This window comes from Neltuma alba, unplaced genomic scaffold, assembly GCF_004799145.2.
Source record: "Neltuma alba isolate B1F8T4 unplaced genomic scaffold, ASM479914v2 tig00011419_pilon, whole genome shotgun sequence".
NCBI lineage: Eukaryota > Viridiplantae > Streptophyta > Magnoliopsida > Fabales > Fabaceae > Neltuma > Neltuma alba.
Window position 1 is genome coordinate 87168 of NW_021636103.1, and position 24763 is coordinate 111930.

At 31.8% G+C, this 24763-nt stretch overlaps 2 protein-coding genes across 7 annotated transcripts; both read left to right on the plus strand.

Annotated features, from left to right (window-relative positions):
* The first annotated feature begins 10555 nt into the window (after positions 1–10555).
* On the plus strand, positions 10556–15593 carry LOC114713131 (probable prefoldin subunit 3). Its single transcript, XM_028897717.1, has 6 exons — positions 10556–10795; positions 12913–12970; positions 13313–13384; positions 14195–14314; positions 14420–14521; positions 15163–15593. Exons 1-6 carry the CDS (start codon positions 10641–10643, stop codon positions 15244–15246), a joined length of 591 nt encoding a protein of 196 aa, XP_028753550.1. The 5' UTR covers positions 10556–10640; the 3' UTR covers positions 15247–15593.
* A 3978-nt stretch (positions 15594–19571) lies between these two features.
* On the plus strand, positions 19572–23353 carry LOC114713130 (pyruvate kinase, cytosolic isozyme). Of its 6 annotated transcripts, none has more exons than XM_028897715.1 (4): positions 19572–19661; positions 20038–20313; positions 21043–21504; positions 22312–23353. In XM_028897715.1, exons 2-4 carry the CDS (start codon positions 20056–20058, stop codon positions 23122–23124), a joined length of 1533 nt encoding a protein of 510 aa, XP_028753548.1. In that variant the 5' UTR covers positions 19572–19661; positions 20038–20055; the 3' UTR covers positions 23125–23353. The 6 variants fall into 6 exon arrangements, with proteins under 6 accessions (XP_028753548.1, XP_028753549.1, XP_028753546.1 ...); XM_028897716.1 differs by having other exon boundaries at positions 19574–19661; positions 20034–20313; XM_028897713.1 differs by having other exon boundaries at positions 19578–19661; positions 20014–20313.
* Positions 23354–24763: the final 1410 nt, after the last annotated feature.

Below are 24763 nucleotides of genomic sequence, written 5' to 3' on the forward strand. Positions count from 1 at the left end.
CATAACTCATTGATATAAAAAAAATTGAAAAAAAAAAAGAGTTTCTATTGAATAAAGTATCTATTTGAATTAGTTGTGAAGAAATAATTTTACATGTTACGAGATAAATATGTAAGAGTAATTTTATAATATAAATTGCTCTTCTGTCTTTTTTTTTTTCTTATAATAAACCGTCTTATATTATTGGTTGATTGTGTTTAGCCAAAATGATTTAAGACTTAATCTATGTTAGAATGAATAATTCAGATTTAAAATTTTTAAATCCAAACACATACCACCTAATAACTAATTTTTATCTTATCTTTAATCAGTTTGCAAATTATAACTAATAGAAACTTAACTCACAATTGGTTTAGTTAGTAAAGAGTTGGCTTGTAATCTATAATGTCATGATTTTGAATCTCATCACTGATGTAAAAATTTTGTTAGTAAATTTTGTCTAATCCTGAAAGCAGGTCCTGACCCTAATAAGCTATTTGAATCTAACTCATCTAAACTTTTTTACACCAAAAAAACTTGTGTATTAAAAAAAACTCACTTAACATGATATTTCTATGAAAATTAATTAAGATTAAAACCACCTAAAATCTGATATTGTGGTGTTATATTTTCTATGAATGTAAGAGGGTGTTTGGATGAAAACCAAACAATGGTTTTAAAAGTAATTTTACGGCCTACAAGATAAATATGTGAAGGAATTTATCTCAATTTATAAAAAGTGCTTCTGAGAAATACTTTTCAGGATACGCCTTAACTCTCTAAATTAGCAAGTGGCACTTAAATAACTGGGTGATTCATATCACACACACACAGCCATGAATAGCGTGCAGAGAAGACAGAAAGAGGGACAAGAGACAGGCATGTGTAGAACAGTAGAAGTGGAAGTGCTAGCATTGGGAAATGTAAATTGAAGGTCCGGGGGAAATGTGTGTCTGTGAGATTCTTTGGTCCCTGTCTTCATTTCTTTCCTTCTGCATTGATCAAGACTGGGAATGCGGAGAGCATCCCTTTTTTATTGAGGTTTCTGAAAATGCCCATCAACATATTCATCACCCTGCCCTAACATCCCCGCGTGGCTATGGGGATGTGGCCCCCACCTTGTCCCCAATAATTCTTTTATTTAAATTATTTTATTTAATTCATTGTTTGAAAAAAATATTATAAAGTCAAAAAAAAAAAAATGAACCACTAAAAAATGTTGCAAGCAGTATAAGTTTTTAGTATAAAAAGTAATAATGGGTTCACGTTGTTGATTTATTCTTCTGACATTTTGATTATTACTTTTTTTGAAAACTTATAGTAATTTTAAGGAAAAATTTAAACCATGTATATGCAAAGTTAAAAATTTATTATAAACGACATCATGTTTTGACTGTGATTCATGTCCCCGAACAATTTGTAACCAGAAAACTAAACAAAAAAAAATCCGACATTATTTTAATACCAACAACATAAATGAAAGTCATATATAAAGTTTTAAAAACAAATCATATTACATGGTTAGTATAAAAGTTAATTAACTAATTTAAGTATATTTAAAAAAATTAATTAAGTTTGTTATTTATAACAAATAAGTGTTATATTTTCTAAAATATTCCTGCTAAATATATATTAGTTAGAACTACTATTTGACGAAACATTTAACACTCACAACTACTATAAGAAGAGAAAAAAAATAATAAATATGAGAGACGAAATGAATTTGGATTTTATGTTTTAAATTAAATTGAATGTGAAACTAACTTTTTAAAATACCAAGCACATGATGTAGTACTATGTATATATACATGCATTACTGTGTGAATAATACGCGACATTATTTATAAAGTTAAGGTAGGAAGAGGGCGGCTCTCAATCTGAAGATCCGTACAACGTGATGGGGAGATGCATGGGCGTGTTGGGAGAGAGATAGGAGGGGTGGCTCTCTCTCTCTCTCTATACATACATACATATATATATATATATATCTGTCTAGGTGTGGTGGCCAACAGCGCACGAGTGCCACAGTTTCGTCGCTTTCCTCGCTTCAATTATTCATTCTCTGGACCACTTCTTCTTCTTCAACCAAGCGCCACTAAACTTCGTCCATCCATCTTTCCCTTTCTGATCCTCTCTCGTCTCTTTTTCAATAATAGGTTAATTTAAAGCATTAAACTGAAAATCTAACCATCCTAATGTTTTATAGTTAGTATGCATAAATATTCTTTTTAAGTGCATTAGCACACATAAACATTTTTAGATATATAGAGCATAACCGTCAAGTGTAACTAACATATGTTGTGTTATAATATCAAGACACTAAGGTACTGTTTAGTATAAGGGAAATGAAGAGTATGAGAGAAAAAATTTTAATGAGCTTTATTAAAAAAAAAAATTGAAGAGTGGGGTTTTAAAATTTTAACAAAGAAAAGAAATAATATAAAAAGAGTAATAAAGATTAATTAAAAGCTTTTGACCCTGGGAAGCACACTTGTTGGGAAGCCTTCGACCTTAACACTCCCGACTTAGTAGAGGTTAGTCTCAAATCCAAAGTGGCTCGAGAATACTTGACTCATACTAAGAAAAAATTAGACATAAAATATGAGTGTTTTTAAAAGTTTAATTCTTCTTAATATTAAAAACTTAAAATTAAATTATGTAAAATTTTGATTCATTAAGCATTATCTAACCAAGAATATACTTAAATCATGGGCGTCCTTGTCAATCAAGATACATGGATGCATCCAGAATTGTTGGGGGAAAAAACAAATATACACATGTGTGTGTGTATGGACATTTTCAAAGCAAATGACATGGTTACCAACTTGCAACAAAAATGTTACAATCACAACAAAGCCATATTCATGAAAATGAGAGATGAACAAAGAGGTCTATTCTTCTCTTCTTATGGTGTCTTGTCATAAAACTTGCCCTTCATATTCATACTTGGTAAATTTTTAAGAATATGTATGTATAAGTTTGGACAAAATAAAACTAGCAAAATTAAAGTTTGTCGAACATTGTGTTTAAATAAGATTTATTTTTATTTTAAATATGAGATCTTAATTAATTTTATCTCCCAAATTAATAATTCTCCCTCACAATATATTTATTGATGATTTGGTGGTATATATCATAGGGTTTAATGACTTAAAAATGAGTATTTTAAGAAAACTAATATGTAATTTTTTTAATAAATAACTAACTTAACTAATTTTCTTAATATTTATAAATTAATTATATAACTCGTGGGTTTAAAGAGAAAAGTTATATTTTAAGAAGTTTTGTTCAGCATATTTATTAATTTTTGCATGCATTTCGTGATCACAAACTTGGTTTCTCTCCTCATGAACCATAATTTGAAGTAGTTAAAAAGCGTCATTTTAAGATCAGTGACCAACTAAACTTCACACACAAAAACAAATGCATAAGAAAATAAAATTAGCAGAGTTAAATAATATTTTAATGTTAGAATGTGGAAGTATAATAATCAAGATTAGGCCTTTAATTATTTGTCCTTTGAAAGATCCTAAGAGAATAATTGATGTGCGCTGTGATTGAGTTGGACATCTCTCAACATATAGTATTGTTTATTTAAAAGGGGAGGGAATACATTTTTATTAGGGAATAATAAATTAGTATTTTTTGCCCCACAATAAATTAATTAGCACTAGTTGATAACTTTGCATTATTATTCCATAAATTAAAGCATCATTTAAAAGAATGGTTATGTCTTTAAAATTAGTTTCTGATTCCTATCCACAGATTTAGTTACATTTCAATTAAAACACTTATAAATACTCCTCCAGTTCTTAATATAAGACCCAATTATTGAGTTGGTTTTAGTTTTAAATACAAGACTCATTTTTCATATTTATCAATTTTCTCTAAATTACCCATATGGATACTCCTTCAACTAGTAGAAGAAGAAGAAGGAATATTGAGAAAGATGATTATGATATTTTAGGAAAAACGTGTATCATTTATTATAACTAACTAACTTACCTAACTTCTTTAATCTAATCAAATTAGTTAAATGAGTCTTATATTAAGGACTAGAGGAGTATTATAGATTCTAAAATTAATAGAAACGTAACATTCCTGGACAAAAAAACAGAAGTGTGGCAAAAATTAAGGAATGTGGCAGCTAAATGTCACAAGTGTTTTTTTTTTTTTGGCCAACAAGATCATAAGATCAATTTCATTCAATGAACAAAATTAAATTATTGTTGATTTTTCTTGAAGTTATTAATCTCCATCTCTAAAATTATAATTTGATTCCTATACGGTACAATGGCTTTTTTTTTCAGTTTTTTTTTGGTAATATGAAAATATAACTGAAAAAAATATAAGATAAAATTTTTAGAAATAATAAAAACAATAAATTGTTTTGAAAACATTAGCTGCTATTAATATAAATTAATTATTTTTTCACAAAAACTATCATTAAAACCATGTAATCCCAAGTAATTATAATATTAAAAAATGGTCACTGCTCATTAGAATATTTGAATTTGTACAATCCAACTCTTGAAATCAAACTGTTAAAATAAGACAAAAGGAGGAAAAAAACTGGTGGGCCAGAAAGCATCAAATTATTAGTGCTAAGCATGTGGGATGCGAACGTGTCACAAAGAAATTGGCTTTCCTTAAAATCAGAGCATGTCTGTATGTGCTTTATCACAACACTAACCACTCATAAAATAATTAATTAGACTAACTTTAATTAATTATAATAGATTAATCAATGACCATTGTGGCTTTATTTTTAATTAATTTGGTAACCCATACAAGCAAGTAAAGTAATAATTAATTTAGTGCTCATAATGATGAGAAATCCTTGTCCCATCTTACAACGTACGAGATATTTAAGTTTTATAAGCCACTTGTAATGATTTATAACTGAGATTCCAATACTTGTAGTTTTGAATCAATATCTGATATTTATTTTCTGCAAAAAATTTTACGACCTACCTTCTATCAAAGTAAACTTCTAAGATATTGATATTGATGGTATGGATTATTAATTATGATTTCAGAATAAAATGAAAAAATATTAAATTATAGTTTTTCAACCCATCCATCACATTAAAAAAATAATAATGAATTTTCTTGGTCATCAGTTTTGAAAGGAATTGATCTCAACTTTTGGATATAACAAACATCTAATATATTTAATTTTTCAAATCCCTTGTTCCAAGGCTTTATGTTTCAATTATTCTAGCAATTTGCCAAGTTTGGGCCAACACATTTTTATATTATGTATTTTGAGAAATTTCTCTGAACTATACTTCTTTAAAGAAATATTTAATTCCAGATTCAATGTATGATTAATATCAACATGTGACCCCTATGTACAGGTACAACCACACACAGAAGGAAAACGATGCTTGAGAATCTAAAACAAATTAGTATTGCTAGTTACATTAAATATTTTTAAATACTTTTTAAATTAAATTAAGTTATTAGTGCTTCTTAAATTTACAACCTCATCTTCTAAACAATACGAAAATATTTTCTAATTAGAAGTAACAACAAATTCAGAATATATTTGCAAATAAAAGATCAGATTATAATTTTTTTTTTAAAATGGCTATAATACAAAAGTGTTAACAATTTATTATATTTTTTGAAATATAAATAGAACATTCTTGCAATAAATAATAATTCATAATTCAATGATTTTAATTTTTGGTAATGTGGGGCCCACATTTCTTCTTCTATTGTTATATAATTAAGCACATCATTACAAAAGCCGCCGCCAATGAAAATGTTCTATTCGTTTTAGAATTGAACAGTGGAGGTTGATTTGTCCACACGGTCTGTGAGAAGAAAAGAAGGAAAGAAAAGGATAAGCATTTGAAAAGTTTGCATTTTCCTTTTAATATTAACAAAATCTGTGTGAATCACATGGAGGGGTCATTCATGGCGTGGCCATTACCCTCCAAGAAAATTACAGCGTGTGAAATGAAACCAACAAATCTAAAGAGAAAAAGAAAAATCCACCAAAAGAGGAAAAAAAACAAAACAAAAATCTCAAATGTAGTTTCGCATGAAGCGTTGAGGATGAAAGGAAAGAATTGTGATTATAACTGAGAAACTACATTTTAAAATTGTTTAGTATGAGAGTTTATTTATTACTTGAGATTCGATAAACCTATATAAATAGAATTAAGGAATACGACTTCCGCCTATGATATTTTAAATAGAATAAGAATTACTCTCTAGTTTTTTCACTCTAATTTTCTATTCTTCTCTTATACTTCTTCTTTATTTTTAACGTTTAAAGGTTTATATTACGTTTCCATATATCCATAAAGTATTTATAGTAGTTTTACATTTTTCTTGTTAAAAAGAGATTTTACTATACAATATATTGTGCTGAAGTATTGCTAATAAATTTAAAACAAAATTCAATGGATATATTTTAAAAAAATAAATTTATGACACAAAGTAGATTAAAATTTTATATATAAAACTTAAAAAACTTATTACATAGCTTTTATATTTAGTAATGAAGATAATATATTTTTTCAAGATCACTTACATTTAAAATTCAACACAATTTTTCTTTTAAGCTCCTCAAGACAACTCACGGTTTTAACTAAGCTAAAGTTTGATTTTTTTTTTGCATTTTAAAATAAATTTAATGATTTAACTAATAGTTGGAAATGCTTTATGATAGAGACTAAAGTGAAATATGCATTTTTAACTAATTCATACGTATTAATGAAATAATGAACAATATTTAAAACTCTTTAAAATTATCATATGTCTCATAAAAAGAATAAAAACACCTTCTAGAAGATGGTCTGCAAAATATAAATACACAAGAGAATACTTTTTTTTTTTAACATGTTATAAATAATACAAGTCATTTTAAAATCTGCGTAAATAGATATTAGTTATTATTCTGGACTAAGTCCTTAAATTATCATTTTTATGACCAGGAAAAAAAAAACTAAATTTTGAGGAACATGGGAATTAATTAAAAAATAATGAATATAATCATAATGGTATGGTTTCTGGTTAGTTGCAGCACAATAGGTTATAGGCTTCTATGGGCTTATTATTATTGACTAACAGAAGCGGATGCTTGTGGTACTCTTGAATTCCCACCATCACCTAAATTGATGCTTGATCAGCCAATGATAATGACTTGAGAGTCACTCCATTATTTGCTTAATCAAATTTCTTGTTCATGCCACAAGAAAAATTAAAAAAAATATTAAAGTACCTATTTAAAAATTTTGTTGGTTAAAGATACTTAAATTTAAATAAGTACAACTCATCTTCAACTAATGTAGCCCTTTTTCAGTTCTGTAAAACATACATTTAGTTATGTGTAAATTACCTTTGTTTTAAAATTTTTTGTAAATAGTTCAAAATAGAAGAGAATTTCCAAACAAGTATTTTAAACCATATTTCCCAAAAATAAAACAAATGAATTTTTTAAATGGAATAAAAAAGCAAAAACATGTGAATTTAGATATTTTATCATATAAAATGTATAGCCAAGAAAGATTTGAAAAAACTATTTAAAGGAGCCACCTATAGACAGAACAAAATATCTTTCCACTAACATTTGCTTCAAATTTTCTTTTTTTTTAAAGAAATTGTGTAGATATTCATATTCATTTTTATATATAATATTTGATTATTTGTTTTTGTGTGATAATGAAGTGGTTTCTTTCAAAGACAAAGTGAACAGTGATGGAGGAACTCACAAACATTCAAGTTTGAAAAATGGATAGGGACCAACCTCCATAGCTAACGCACTTAAATTGCTTTCACAGCACTAAATCAATATGCTAAATTGCTAATGGGGCCCATTTTAATTTGTAATATTTATAGGCTAGGCTTAATTTATTCCCTTCGTGGACGTTTGTTCGAAACTCTCTTGTTTTATATATATGTGATGGGTGGTAGACAATTATCTTTTGTTTTTTGGTTGAACTAAAAAAAAAAGAAAAATAAATAAATAAATAAATATATTCTGTGGTGGTGAGGGGGTTTTATAAGGGCTCATAATTGAAGGGGGAACTGTTGAGATGAAGTACGAATAAAAATTATTAAAAAATTATCTGACTTTCAAATAGTAAATAGAATTATTGAAACAAAGCTAGGAAAATAAAACAGTACTACCTCCGGTCTTAATTATAAGACCCAGTTGACTAATTTGAGAAAATTAAGGAAAGAAGTTAAGTTAGTTATTTGTAATAAATAGATAGTGTCTTTCCTAAAATCTTTGCTAATCAACTATATTGGCTAGGACTACAATTATTAGAGCGACTAACTTGGAAAAATACATAAATATGAGAGACAAAGTGGATTGGGATCTTATAATTAGGACCAAAATAAAAGTCAAATAGGGTCTTATATTAAGGACCGGAAGTAGTATTAATAAGTGAGGTGACACAAAGATATATAGGACCACAAAATTGTGTAGAAGAGGCGAAAGAAGAAAGAGAGAGGTGGAAAATTTGTTCTGTGATGGATGCAAAGCCAAAAGCAACTAAACAAAACCAAAGCAGGATGTGGCCTAATATTAATATTAAATTAAACGTGCCAAGATTTGGTTCCTTCACACTCACACACAATTATAAAATGGTCCAAATGCCTTGTTCCTCTGATTCTGATTATAAGAGTCAGTTGACTAATTTAAAGAGATTAAGAAAATAAGTAAAGTTAGTTATTTATAAGAAATAGATATTGTTTTTCCTAAAATATCCTCGTTAATCAAGTATATTGTTTAGAACTATCATTATTAAAATGACTACTTTAAAAAAATACATAAACATGAGAGACAAAGTGAATGAGAGTCTTATATTTAAGATCAAAATAAAAATGAAACGAAATCTTATATTAAGAAACAGAGATAGTATAATTTAGGAAACAATTTTCTAATGAAATTGAACTAAGCTTTTTCTTTTTCTTCTTTCCTTTTTTCGTTTTAAGTGGGCAAGCAATACGTTTGCTAAGCAAGATCAAATTCGCAACCTGCTCATTTTTTGATTACTCATCTTCACTATTTTAAAAAAAAATGGAGGCTACATTTAATATCAACTTTAAAACAGACTGGACTATTTATAATTTATGAAAATGCTACAATTTTTTTTAATCAATTTTATATTATATTGATTTAGCCTCCTTGTAAATCAACACACACATGCTATTTATGGTAAAAAGACTTAACAATATTAAAACCTTAATAAACACTCAATTTATCTTCTCTTGATTGTGTTGCCAATCCTTAAAAAAAAAAAAAGAATCAATTCTGATCATTTTTTTTATTAATCTTGATTAGTTCCCAACCAGTTCATTTTTTGATTGGTTTTAAGGTGTTTTGAATTGAACACATAATCCTTTTTTGTTTTGTTCACCCAACTAATCCAGTGGGGTCCGGATAATACCAATTAACACCATAACACCCACCCAAAAAAAGGTGCTACTTTTAATAATATAAAGATAAATATATGTAATTTTGAATTGGTGCTACATATTATATGCCAAAATATATAGCAGCTAGTGAGGCATGCCGCTTGATTCTAGTACCTTCAATTATACAGGCGTAGGATAAGACTGGCAACTAATTTGAAGATAACTGCATGCATAATTGGTCTCTTCTTGGGAATTTGTGCTTGCACCAATCATTTGCTCTAATTAACCTATTCCCTTCAACTAATTGGCCACACTTCACTGTTTCTAATTGCAATCTAACACTGACCTTAATCATTAATACATCAATATTTCAACATATTTAATTATTTATTAATATAATATTAAAGGATTTTTTCCCAGTAAACAACAAATATATTACTCCTCCGGTCCTTAATATAGGACCCATTTAACTAATTTGATTAGATTATGGAAGTTAGGTAAGTTAGTTAATTATAAAAATTGTGACATGTTTTTCCTAAAATACCATAATCATCTTCTTAATACCCCTATTTATCTTCTACTTGATTATGGTTGATGGAGTATCCATAGGGGTAATTTAGAGAAAATTGATAAATATGAGAAATGGGTCTTATATTTAGGACCAAAACCAACTTAGCAATTGGGTTTTATATTAAGGACCGGAGGAGTATTATTTTATGAGTTTAATACAAACACTAAAGTATTTAGCAAGGATTTTACCTATGGAATGTATAATATGAATTGTAAATTTAAAATAAATTGAGAATAATTCGACTTATTTTTTCATTTAGAATAATACATGAAAACCTATTTAGTTGAATTTAAATATCTGGTGCAAATACATAGGAAGTCTATTCTTGATTTGAGATTAATCTATGGATTAAATAAAATGTGAAAGGTTTAAATATTTTACAAACGTTAAAATGAAATAGTAGAATTTAAATAATAGTATAAATTTCTTTCAATTCTCTTCCAAAAATCCCAAGAGTTCTAACTTGGGTCAGATTCAAGGCCCAAAGAAAAAGAAACTTTGGTCAGGCTATATACAGTTTGCAAGGAGGATAGATTGGGCCCATAAAGCTGGATGGATCCAAGATCAAAACGACGAGGGTGGATTGTCGTCTTGACGGCCCTTACAATTTGGGAGGGAGAGAGACCCAGAACTCCATTCTTCGACTTTCTTCACCTTCGTCTCTTCTCTGCCGCTGATTTGCTATTGACTGAATATTTTTGAGGGAACAATGGCTGCTTCCTCGTCATCTACAGCGGCAGATTCATCTGCTATGGTGACGGAGCGACGAGGAATACCTGGGGCTCAGTTTGTGGAGGACGTTCAGACTTATCTCACGCAGTCAGGTCTCGATGTCCAGTCCGCCCTTGCATTCTTTCAAGAAAGGTTCGTCTTCTATTTTACTTCGCCCTACTATTTCTTTCTAAGTCGTTTTCCCTATTTCTATTCAACTGAACAATCTATTTTGGTGCCTTGGGGAATTAGCGGATTAAGCTCTGATTGTTCATGATAGAGTGTTGGTTATGGCTTTACATGCTTATAAGAGTGCCAAACTATACTTGGCGACTTCACTAGATAAATATTCTTATGTAGTTGGGTTGAAGGATCTGCTTGCTCTTGTGCGATTTTTGCTGTATGATCCCTGCTGGAATGGGCTTTATTTATTCTCGTATTGAATATTTGAATCTATGTTGTCAGACTTTTTGAATGTAGATTCCATAGGTCCGCTGAAATAATTATTTGGGATTGGAAGATCATGTTGTATAGATTGGATTTTAGCAACTGTACGAGGAGATAGTATAGCAAGAGTGCAACTAAGAGAATAGAAGCACTCTTTCAGTCCTTCTAGTGCCCTGGAGCAATGCTTCGAATGATGGTGACATTAAATGCGTTTGTGCCCCTCAATTAATAGTGGCTAGATGGAAATGGAATTGAGATGTGCATGTGGCATTTATATGACAGAACTATAGAAATGCCCTACGCTCGTGGTTAAGCGGATTCTCTCTGGTCATGAAGATCAAGTTTGTTCTCCAACTTTCATTTCAGTCATTTATCACATCCAACAGTTGCCAGGGATTCAGAATCACACTGTATAAAACATACCCCTTCATATGAAATTAATCAGTATGTTTTGACACGGAGGAACGACTTTTCAATCTGGACCATAGGATGAAACTGACAGTTCGTAAGATTTCTGGGAGGAAAACTTGATATTAGCTGCTGGGAGGATTGGAGTTGGGGGGCACAAGAACTAATTGGGGAGCGAAAAGGAATCTTTATTGCTGTCTATTATGCATTTTTTTTATCATCACTCAATAATATTTATCCGTTTTCTTAATAATAATTTTTTTGGAGGGACATGAGGATCATTTTTCACTCACATCCCCCTTACCATTTCCCTTCTTCATATCTTGTGTCTTGTGTCCTAGACAGCCCTCTACTATTCCGTCTCTTATGATAAGATGCTTTTAACTAAATTGCGCGGTTTAAGAAAACAATTAAAATTAGTTAAAAGCAATTAATATGTAGCAAATGCAATTTTTTTTTCCAAATATGCCCCCATATATAAATGGGTAGATGTGAGAGAGAAATAGTGAGATGAATGAAGAAAGAGAATGTATTAAATGCATTAAACTAGGGGCAAAATAGGTAATAATGCATTAAATATTCAGACAAACTCAAAAAGGATCTTATAAAAAGGAGACAAACCTATTCAAAAAATTGAATCTTATAATAAGAGACAGAAGGAGTATTAGAGAGATACATGTGTCGATGCAAATTTGTAATTGATGGTGATGGGAAGAGGCATACTGGTTAAGGTTCTCGTCGGAAGGTTGGGATATCTTACCCTGTTCAGTGACTTTTCATGTAAAATTAAGTAAATGATGTGACAGGGACCAATATGCTATGCACTTTTCATGGTTCTATCGTGGAAAGTACTTTATTTGAAGATGGTGATGGCACAAATAAATTCTGTGCCAGCTGGATAAGAGAGAATGAGAATTAGTTCGGGTTGCCAGTTACTCTAAAATATGGGGACACGAAGGCAGTGATCTTGAATTGAAGAAACATATTGAATATTTAAAATACACAACAGGGGAATTACTAATAGTAGAAGTCAAATATTAATTTCAGTGATACAGTTGCAGAATGCTAATGGGGAAGATATGGCTTTGATGTAATCATTTTTGAATTTGGCGAGTTTTGAGCTCCAGCTCTGATTCATTTAGCCTCGTTTTATGTAGACCATATAATTACTATCTCCCTTGTTTGGAATTCTTTTTTTCCAAGTTTAAATACTATACATGGAATCTAAGCTCATAATTCTCCTTGTATTCTTACTGTTGTTGATGCTTTGGCTGGATATTTGAGAAACCATAAGGATATTCTTACACTTAAAAGAACACTGTTGGGCAATCCTTTTCATGCGTTGGGAGGAGTCTCCGTTCATCATTATTTTATCATTTTCTTTATCAATGATGACCTAGCACTTTATTTTGCAGACTACAGCAATATAAAGTAGTTGAAATGAAGCTTCTTGCTCAGCAAAGGGATCTGCAGGTAGTAATGCCCATTGTAAAAAATTTATACATTCATAATGTTGGCTATGACATGAACTCTCAGTTTCTACTACTTATGAAGTTTCATATCTGATTCTTTTCAAAGTAGAATTTGTAGCACATGTAATATTTTGACTGTTATATTAAGTAGGAATATATGCCAATTGGACATTTTAATGTCAACCAGAGGTTTAGGCTTCTGCTGATTGACCATGAATAACCTCAGGTTAACTATGGGTTATATGACTTGATTCACAGAAAACTGTTAGTCTTGTTTTTGTTAACTTTTCTTATATATTAAAGGAAAGATTTCATTGTTGCTGATATTTTTAGTTGTTCTCAGGCAAAGATCCCAGATATTGAAAAGTGCTTAGAAGTTGTTGCTACACTGAGAGCTAAGAAGGGTACTGGTGAGGTTCGTTTTCAGTTTGTTTTCACCTGTAAAGTATTACATTTAGATTCAAGGAACTTGGACTACATGTTTGAGGAAAGAGGCAGATGTGATTGGTCATATTAAATGGCTATTAGAAAGTCCACCTTTTTCTGTCTGTGTATGGAGTTGCCCTAAATCTGAGTGTATATGTGATGACCGCTTGCTGCTATAAAATCGATACCTGCTGTGTATTCCTGTTTTCTCAGCTTCTTTATCAGTAAAAATATATTATATATATATATATACACGCGCGCGCACACTTTTTACTACCAAGCACTCGGTTCAAGTAGCAGGCAGTTGCACACTTTATAACCAAAGGTTTCAAGTTCGAATCCTGGGAATATAGCTGTGTTACGTACTTGGAAGCATAGCATCCCTTTATGGTTCTGCTTGGCTCATATGAATTAGTTTGGGCCCTGTTGAGTCCTCCAGTTGAAAGTGGGCTGGATACCAGGTGGGTCAACCCCCCCCCCAAAAAAGAAAAACACACACACACACACTGTTCATGCATCCTGGTTTAGATTAAAGAAACTTGACTTTAAGGACAATTAGAAGTTGATGTTAATGACCTCTTGTTTAGAGTTTGCTATTTTCCTTCTTTGCTACTATCGTTGTTGTTTGTTGGATTCAACTGACCTATTTCCTGTCTTCAATGGTTAGACTTATTGCTAAACTTTTGGCATCTGTTGATGGACGGCCCATAATAATCGATTCATCATCTTGTAGATAGTTATATGCGCATGTAATGAACTAGGTACTGTATTCCTGACAGCGTGCATTGCATAACTGCAGGAACTTATTGCTGATTTTGAAGTCTCAGAGGGCATATATTCACGTGCTCGCATAGAGGAAACTGACTCTGTCTGTTTATGGCTTGGAGCCAATGTTATGTTGGAATATTCAGTAGAAGAGGTCCTTGACTGTTCGTTTTATATGTTATTACTTTATCTGTCTAATCTCTATTTTAATGTTCTAATATATTTTTCTGGACTTAAACTGTGTTAGTTTTTGTTGCAGGCTACTGGTCTTCTCCAAAAGAACTTGGAAAATGCTAAAGCCAGTTTAGAGGTTCTTATCACCGATCTACAGTTCCTGAGGGACCAGGTGACAGTGACTCAGGTTAGATTTCTAATTATGAAGTCCTCTATCTCTTTTTGGTGCAGTCACCTCATAAAAAAATATATGTTGTGGGCGTTGGGCATGTATTGGGTGGCCAGGAGCCATGTCCTTAAGCGCTTGCCTTTACTACAATTAGGGTGGCTTAGCGGGAGGGAGAATAAATAGAAGAACATAAACTAGTGAGAATTGAGGAGGGAAAGGTTTAATTTTACTGGCTATTCTTGGTAGTGGATCTGAAAATTTGTATTAATGAAAATAATGTGACTTGGACCTCAGTGTAGCATTTTCATCTATTTTCAACCCCTAAATTGGCGATGAAAAAATTTACTGAAGGTAGCCACTCAAATTTCACCCATTTTTTTAATTCTTTTTTGAAGCAAGAATACTTGTCATTTACAATGTTTTATATGCTTGTATAGCTCTTTGAACTTTTACTGTGCATTTCCTGTTGTAATCAACAGGAAATGCACAGTAAAAGTTCAAAGAGCTTTTATGATAACGAATGGCAAAAAAACACATGGTATAATCAACAAGAAATGCACATTTATCCAATAAACTTCACATGGTATTTATCATAGGAGCTGGGGAAAAAAAAAACACATGGTATTTATGATAAATAGTTCATCTATATATATAATCAGGTAACAATTGCCCGAGTGTATAATTGGGACGTGCATCAAAGGAGAATTCGACAAGCCACTGCTACAACTGCTGAGGACTCGTGAAAAAGGAATTTTATTGGCATATGGACCCAAAGCTTACCCTTTCAGTTGAGTGATCCTTCTGGCCGGTCATCCTCTATCGTTGATTTGGTCTTCCTGGCTTTTGTTCCTAATTCTGGTTTCACCCCGGTATATTCTGCCGAAGTTAGGAACCAGTTTTGAAGCACGTAGGTTAAAATTATGGGCTCTGTAACATTTGTGTAATACCACATTTAGGCATATGAACATATTTTTTTGTTTTGGTTTGATCATGTGGATTTTCTATCCGCAATTTACTCTGCTTGTTTAAAATCTGGAGTGGATGCTAATGTTAATTATCTATGAGTAATCTACTTTTGAAATTCAACTTCTGGACCAGCCGGGGAATCAACGGAATAACTGGTGAGGTGTTCCGCTGAAGCTTCAATTTTTGAACAGAATCATAATGAAGGGGTAAGACATCGTAATTGCTCTCAAACGATGTCAGCTCCTAATCTTTCCTCAAAATGGTAAGATTTCTGATTTAGTATTGTTGGTTTTTGTCGGAAATGAAATGATGTCTTGTCTGGAATACTACTCCAGGTCCATGAAAAGAAGCATATGGAAAATATACACCTTTGAGAAATTTAACAACTAAATTGTATACTCTCTCATGTGTGATTGCCACTGAGATGTGACCGTCAAATCCATTAACAAGGAGCCATATGGGATATGTAACAATCCCGCCAATGAGGTTATAATTTAGAAGGAAATGACAGGTTTGATCTTGCTTATGTTGTTAGTGTATGCATCTGATTAAAAAAAAAAATGATATGTAAAAACCCTTAAGAAAAGGAGCCACATGGTTGTGAAATTGTAGTCTTTGGAACTGGCGTACCAATCAAATTTGAACTCTTGTATGTGTATGTATAGATCCATCGTGAACACATCTGCAGGTGAAGACACTTTCTTTTTTTCTTGCCAACTGTGTGTTGGGATAAACACACGCATCTTTATCTATATATATGAATAAATGCATGGTACGCCAAAGATTTTATGAGTAATGCTAATAGTTTGGGTTTTATAAGAAATTGTGAGCATCATTATTTTTAGTTTCGGATGGCTATAATAAATTAATAATACTAGGTACTCTGAAGAGCACTGGGGGGAAGGAGGAGGAAAACAAAAAGAAAAGAAATAGAATGTCTTTCCATATGCGATTAAAAATTATATTTCATTAAAAATAAATTTATTAATATAAGAACTAGTTTAACTTTTAATTTGGTCTTAAATATAAAATTACAATATACTTTGTCTCTTACATTTATCTATTTTTTTCCAAAATAGTTCTTGTAATAGTTGCGTATGTTATATGTTATACTATCTCTGGTCTTTAATATAAGAGTTAGTTGATTAATTTGAGTAAATTAAGAAAATTAGTTAAGTTAGTTATTTTTAATAAATAAGTTTTGTATTTTCTAAAATATCCTTATTAATCAAGTGTATTGATTAGAACTATTATTATTATAAGGGCTATAGTGAAAAAAAATAGATAAATATGAGAGACAAAATGGATTGGGGTTTTATATTTATAATCAAAATAAAAGTTAAATGAACTCTTATATTAAAAATCGAAGGTAATATTAAATGGTAGTTTTAGCTAATATACATTATTAGCAAAGATAGTCTAAGAAAGACACTACCTATTTATTACAAATAACTAATTTAACTAATTTTTTTTAATCTTCCTAAATTAATCAACTAGGTTTTAATTTTATATTAAGTACATCATATACTAATAAAGAAGAAGCAGCTTAGACTTCAGGCGTGTGCGAGCCAGAAAATTTTTAAGAGGGAATTTTTTTTCCCCCAATTGCCTCTAGTTTTTCCTTCACTTGTTTCCCAATAGGAAAAAAGAATTTTGGAAACGGTCCTTGTCAGCCAAAGGCTTGTTTCCTTGCTGATGACAAGAAGCTGAACAAAGAATTATTTTATATTTTACGTTAAAAATAATTATTCACCAAAAATAAAATAAAATATTTTTAGCACTTTATTATGGTCAAATTAATCTTATGACTTAACGGTAATCCCTCAATATCTTAAAGTGGCGGGTAAATTTGAGATTGATACTGGGGACCGTCAAAAACCACATGCTTGGGGGTTGGATTGGACTATCCTTTGAAGTCCTCTGTTCTAACTAACGTTGAACGATTTTTCCTCATAACGTACAAAGGATTTGTTTTTCTTAAAAAGAGGCCCCCTCAGAGAGCAGGAACTTTTTGTTTACTGATATAATGTCTACAATACAAATTACTTAAAGAATAATTAATGTTTATTTGTCAATTTAGTTATGATTCTTTATATTTTTCTCTCTATTTTATAACTTCGTTTAATATGAGGAAAGTTAAAAAAAATTTAATTTAAAATAATTTAATAAGTTAATTATTATTTTTTGATATTGATGCAGGATGAATTAATTAAAATGACTTATATTATAAGCAGGAAGGAATATACAATTTAGTCTGACCACTCTTTACGCACTTGTGTCGGCCATGTCGATATTCATTTTACACTTCATTAACTGTTTACTATGTGTAGTTATTATTTCCGATTCTAATTATAAGATTTTATCTGTAAAAGTCTACCAATAAAATCTTATAATTAGAATAAAAAATAGTAGCAAATAATAACACATTTTCAACCGTTGGATGTTCAGGATATTTATAATACTTCATTAGTTATTTCAGCGTTTCGTTAGCCCTTACTACACTTTGTCGGCTCAAAAAGTTGAAAGGAATAAAGTTTTTTAATTAAAAGTGCAGACAGTATCCGGATGAAATTACAAGCAAAATCAAGACTTGCAACTTCTTTTATAAATACAAATATATTGAAGAGTTTTTGTACCATTGCAAACAAAGGTTGGTTCAGTGACGAGAAGTTAATTCATAACCCATAAATTATAAGTTTAAATTTTACTGTTAATATAAAAGTCTTGTTGATAAATAATTTGTAAGTATATCTATCAACGTTTTTTTTTAGGGAAAATTATAAAAAAAAACCTTGAAATTATAAAAACGCAGATAGGGATCCTTGAGAACTTCACTTTAACATATTATTCTTGTCAAAACTCAAAGTAAAGTTGTCAAGGGTCTTTATCTGCGTTTATGCAATTCAGAAATATTTTTTTGTAATTTCTCCTCTTTTTTTTTTTTTTTTAAGTACAAATGTTTGGCGAGCACCGAATCCGACTTACCTAGGAAGAATTTCATACCATCAAAGTGATTGGTCAAAATAAATAAAGTTAGCGTGGGGTGTCAGACAAGCAGCTGCTTTTCTTTTGATTTGAGGGATTCAAGCATGCAGAGGGCATTTCTAAGGCCGAGAAGAAGAACTGAGCGTTGCGTGGTTTTATGAAAAGCCAAGCGGCGCACACAGAACGCAAACACAAAGCTTCAGCCCATAGGGTTTGGATTCGCATCTTTTACTCGCATATCCCTCCTTTCCCTTCATTCACTTCCTTTGATATGCTCATTTCATGTACTTTAGTCTAAGGGCCTGTTTGGGTGCTTCAAAACCATGGTTTCAGAAACACTTTTTTACAAAACGAGATAACCTCTTTCACATATTTACTTCGTAATCCGTAAAAACACTTCTGAAACTATGGTTTGGTTTCTATCCAAACACTCCCTAAATTCAAAATGTTTATCTACTAAAATTGAAATTTTACATCTTTTATAATTCTTACCCAAAAAACAAATAAGGTAACCAGCCTTAATTTATCTAAATTTTCATGAATTGCTATAGTTTTAATTCGCTTATTGTTGTTTACGATTAGCACTAAACATAAACTCATGAATTCAATTTCAAGATTATGTAAACATAGAAAATACTACTACTTCCGGTCTTAATTATAAGACATAGTTGACTAATTTGAGGAGATTAAGGAAGTAAGTTAAGTTAGTTATTTGTAATAAATAAGTGTTTTTATTCCTAAAACATCCTTACTAATTAAGTGTATTGGCTAAAACTGTCACTATTAGAAGGACTATCTTAGAAAAAAAATATAAATATGAGAGACAAAATGAACTAAGATTTTATAATTAGGACCAAATTAAAAGTCAAACGGGATCTTATATTAAGGACCGGAGGTAGTATTTCGAGAATTATCTCTAAATATCAATAGTAGTTTGGTGTAGCATAGAATGCACTGATCTTGAGTAATGTTTAGTATCCGAAAATGCCTCAAACACGTTTTCAATAAAAGAATTTGACAACGTTTCTAAATGTAAGGGCAAACCGGCGTCGTTTACGTGAGATTGAGACTTTTCCTCCGATAGAACCCGTTGGCGTTTTCTTTTTGTGGTCAGCGAAGCACAAGCACACAGACTAAACTCGCTCGAAAACCGATCCGGAGATTACAAATTCGGGTGTCACCAAACCATTTTGCGCTTACGAGTTAGGTGAGTCTCTCATCGACGAAAGGGTGTTTGATTGAGTGGCTCTGCATCGTCCAGCCGTTAGATATTATTCTTCTGATTCAATATTCTGTAATCTTTACACGTTTAGCATTTCTCAAAGGGTAAAGTAAACTGTCTCTAATCCTTAATCTCTCTCTTGATTTCCCGGCTGCAATTCTTTCAACTCATACTCTGTTTGGTTTGTTCGTTTGTTTGATTGTTGTTTTTATTTACTTTTCCTATCATACCATGTGCCTCTGTGTATTTCTGTTAGCTTACAATCGATCTGGGGTTTCTGGGTTGTTTTTGTTCTAAGTGCGTATTTTGGGTTCCGGATTTCTTGTTTATGAATCAGAGTGTTTGCTGTTTGTGTAGGAAGCGTACTGATTGACGAAGAATGGCGAACATTGACATCGGAGGGATTTTAAAGGAGCTGCCCAACGATGGGCGTGTTCCGAAGACCAAGATCGTGTGCACGTTGGGCCCGGCTTCTCGATCTGTGGAAATGATCGAGAAGCTTCTCAGGGCTGGGATGAACGTTGCTCGTTTCAATTTCTCTCACGGCACGCATGATTATCATCAGGAGACCTTGAACAATCTCAGGACCGCCATGGCCAGCACTGGCATATTATGTGCTGTCATGCTTGACACTAAGGTCGGTTCTCTTACATTTTTGAGTCTGATTAAGGATTCGGAAATTTTCTTTTCATTTCGTTTACTCGATTTCGTATTAACATTTCTACTTCGATGTTCTTCCACGTCTGCCTTTGCAATTTGTCAAGTTAACTACTTTTCCAACCCTCAAGCCGTGAAGTTTGAAACCTTTAACTACTGTCTGCTTATTTGGTTCTACATCATTGAATAAGGTCTGGGGCAGTTGTATTAGTTCCCATTAATTTCTTGCATTAACTTTCTTTTTGGGGTTTAACATTCTTTTTTTCTTCATTTAGAATTTTCTATATATACTTGGTTTGATAGCAAGATTCCCTAAACATCTTGTGTCAATTTCTTATTTGGATCTACCTTTTCTTCTGTTTTTGTTTCTCAAATATATTACAAGAGTCATCCTAGAGCTACATAATTCTTTCCTTATAGGTTTAGATAGTGAGCTTCCGTTGCAAAAGGGACAGCTCCCAGCTTGTGTCGTGTATACTTTCTTGTGATAAAAAGTCCTTTTTCATTATAGCACGCAAAATGTCACTCCAGAAATGAGATTTTGGTAAAGTCTTATTATTTCGTACTGTATTTTACCGAAATGTGAAGCTGTTTTTTTTTTGGTTACAATTATCTTGTTTGTGGAAAGTTATTTTGTCCTTTCCATTCTAATATCCTGTTTCCCTTGTATTAACCGTTCTGTATATATCTCTCAACTGTATTACTGCAGGGACCTGAGATTCGGACTGGTTTTCTCAAGGGTGGAAAACCTATTCAGCTTCAAGAAGGGCAGGAAATCATCATAACTACTGATTATGACATCAAGGGGGATCAAGAAATGATATCGATGAGTTATAAGAAGCTACCCGTTCACTTGAAGCCTGGAAATACAGTATTGTGCTCTGACGGAACAATCAGCCTCACTGTCTTATCTTGTGACCCTAATGCGGGTACTGTTAGATGTCGCTGTGAAAACACAGCAATGCTTGGTGAGAGGAAAAATGTTAATCTTCCCGGTGTTGTGGTAGAACTTCCCACTCTCACAGAGAAGGATAAAGAGGATATTCTTAAGTGGGGTGTCCCTAATAAGATTGATATGATTGCTCTTTCATTTGTTCGCAAAGGCTCAGATCTTGTTACTGTTCGTAAGGTCCTCGGCCCACATGCAAAGCATATTATGTTGATGTCAAAGGTATTACTATTATGTTGCGTTCGTTATGTATCGTTCCAGAAATAAATTCAGTCCTTTTTGTGTTGGGGCTGACTTATTTTTACACCTATATGTGATTGCTTTAGAAAGCGCTGGCTCATTTCCTAAACTTATATTCTTTGCCCCTTGTTAGAATCAGCATTGTCTATTACTCCTTTTTTGTAAGCTTCAAATTTGAGGAGTATGCTTCATTTTATAAGCTTCAATTTGGGTTTTTCTTAATATTTAATGTATTTTTTTTCCAGTGTTGCTTTTAAATATCTCTTTTTTATCATATTTCCCCCCATATTCTCTTTCATCCTTTTTCTCATTTATTATAAGGGCATATTTGGAAACAAAACTATATTTATAACCTATTTATTTTTATAAACTAATTTTAACTAATTGTTTGTTATCCATGAATTAGTTATTTGAAGCTTGGGGAGAATATGTCACGTGGAAATGGAATTTTTATGGTTAAGTGGCTTCAAAACCTCCGATTAGTAATTGGGAGCCCCCAAGTTCTTGTCCCTTTCCCGCAACCTTAATAGTCATGAAAGGGAAAGGGAAGGTAACTGTGTCTTTGACTATTTATTTTATTCTAGACATCTTTCAGATGAATCATACTATATTTTCTTTTTTTAATACTTTAAATAGAGACATGTGGCAGGGTCTTTTGCATTATATTACTCTTCTATATGCTTCCCTTGTTTCCGTTATTTTCATGTTCACTCACCAGCCTTTGTGGTGTTCAATTTTGAAATCCTGACTTTTTTGTTCCCGTTTCATATAATCTCATGATGCTCCCAGGTTGAGAATCAGGAGGGGGTTATAAATTTTGATGAAATTTTGCGTGAGACTGATGCATTCATGGTTGCACGTGGTGATCTTGGAATGGAAATCCCTGTTGAAAAGATTTTTCTGGCACAGAAAATGATGATATACAAGTGTAATCTCGCAGGCAAACCTGTGGTCACTGCTACCCAGATGCTTGAATCTATGATCAAGTCTCCCCGCCCAACAAGAGCGGAAGCAACTGATGTAGCTAATGCTGTTCTTGATGGAACAGACTGTGTCATGCTTAGTGGTGAAAGTGCAGCTGGGGCTTACCCTGAACTTGCTGTGAAAATCATGGCACGAATTTGCGTTGAAGCAGAATCTTCTCTTGACTATGGTGCAGTTTTCAAAGAGATGATAAGAGCTACTCCTTTGCCTATGAGTCCATTGGAAAGTCTTGCTTCATCTGCTGTCCGCACTGCTAACAAGGCTAGAGCAAAACTCATTGTTGTGCTGACTCGAGGTGGGACTACGGCCAAGTTAGTTGCCAAGTATAGGCCGGCTGTTCCGATCATGTCAGTTGTAGTGCCAGTTTTGACGACAGACTCATTTGATTGGACTTGCAGCGATGAGACTCCGGCAAGGCATAGCTTAATATACAGAGGCTTGATTCCTTTATTGGCTGAGGGATCTGCAAAAGCTACGGATGCAGAATCCACTGAGGTGATTTTGGAGGCTGCTTTGAAATCTGCAACAGAGAAGGGCCTTTGCAAGCCTGGTGATGCAGTTGTTGCTTTACATCGCATTGGGGTTGCCTCTGTTATCAAGATTTGCGTTGTGAAATGATGCATTTGCTATGCAGAAGGCGTTGCTTGCCTTAGAGACGCTGGTGTTTAAATTACATTTTTGGCTTCTATTCTTCTTTATGAAGTCTTGCTGTTTTGAAAATGGAGAGTTGAGTTTTCAGCTTTAGAGACTGAGCTGTTTCTGGTATTCTGTGTAGTGGGATGAATACCTTATTAATTCAGCCTGGTATGATGATAATAATCCGCACTTCCTCTTTATGATTTGGTCATTTTTCTGCAAAATTGATTTTGGGTTTTACCTTGGCCAAACGGATTGGAGAGGGAAAATGAGGTAGTGGCTTGGATTCCATTGTTTCTTTCGTTGAAAAGAGAGTCTGATAGAAGGGAGCTGTGCTCATTTAAATCTGGATTGATTTTGGATGTTCCGAATTTACTTTAGATTTTTTATTTTAAATATTTTTAATTTTTTGAGCAAAATAAAATAAAGATAATGTTATAGCAGTGACTAATTTAGATAGAAATCAAACTATAGTTTCAGAAGTGTTTTTACGGTTTACGAAATAAATATATGAAGGAATTTGTCTCGTTTTGCGGAAAAGTGTTTCTGAAACCATGATTTGGAGGTTGTTAAACACTCCTTACATTTCATAATTTAGTAGATAAATCATGTTATCTAATACTCCTTCCGTTCCTTATCATAAGAGACAAATAACCGAAGTACATTGATCAAAAAAATAGTTAAAATTAGTTAAGAACAATTAATGTGTAAAAAGTATAATTTTTTTTTCAAAAATGCCCCCATTAATAATGTGAGAGAGCATGAGAGAGAACAATTAAATTATTAAAAGAAAAAAAAGTGGAAAGGAGAGAAAGTGTGAGTTGGAGATAATAAATATGGGTAAAATAAGAAATCAACACAAAAAAGTAGAGGCAACTTTTAAGTGTCTCTTATATATAGGAATATGTCATAAGCATCAAATGTCTCTTATAATAAGGAACGGAGGGAGTAATATACTAGAGGGGCTCAAAAGATTTGCAAGAAAAAAGTGAAATGGGGTACAGAAAAGTAACATTTGATATTGTACACGATTAAAGAAATTCCCCTATATAAATTGCAATTATTGAAATGGGAAATGACATATTATTCATTTATGTGAAAAGGGAAAATTTCTGGAATCTTTATCTAATTGTTAGCAACATCAAATCCTACGCAATAATCGTGAAGTATAAAGTGAACATCCACATATAATATACTAGTATTTATTCTTTTTCAACAAAGATATTCGAAGTGTTGAGTATTTTTTATAAGTGGCATTATCATTCAATATTTTATTTTAGCCTGTAAGCAATCACTTAATATTTAATTATGAAATATGTGTATTGGACTGTTTGTTAGTGAACCCAACAACAAATATTTTTTCTTGAGTTTAAATGTAATGTTGAGTTTAAATTTTCTCAAAAGTAAAATAGGAGCGTGAGTTATGGCAAAAGTAGAAATAGAATTTTTGGCTAAAAATAACTGGTGAAATCGGATGAAAAAATGGAACAAAATAATGGATGACATAATTAAGTTTATTATTTTAATAAAAGATGTTTCTTTACCATTTAATGTGGTGTCAATTGATGTAATTCGGTTGAATCTATTTTTATGTTTTAATTTTAACATAACTATTTAGTGG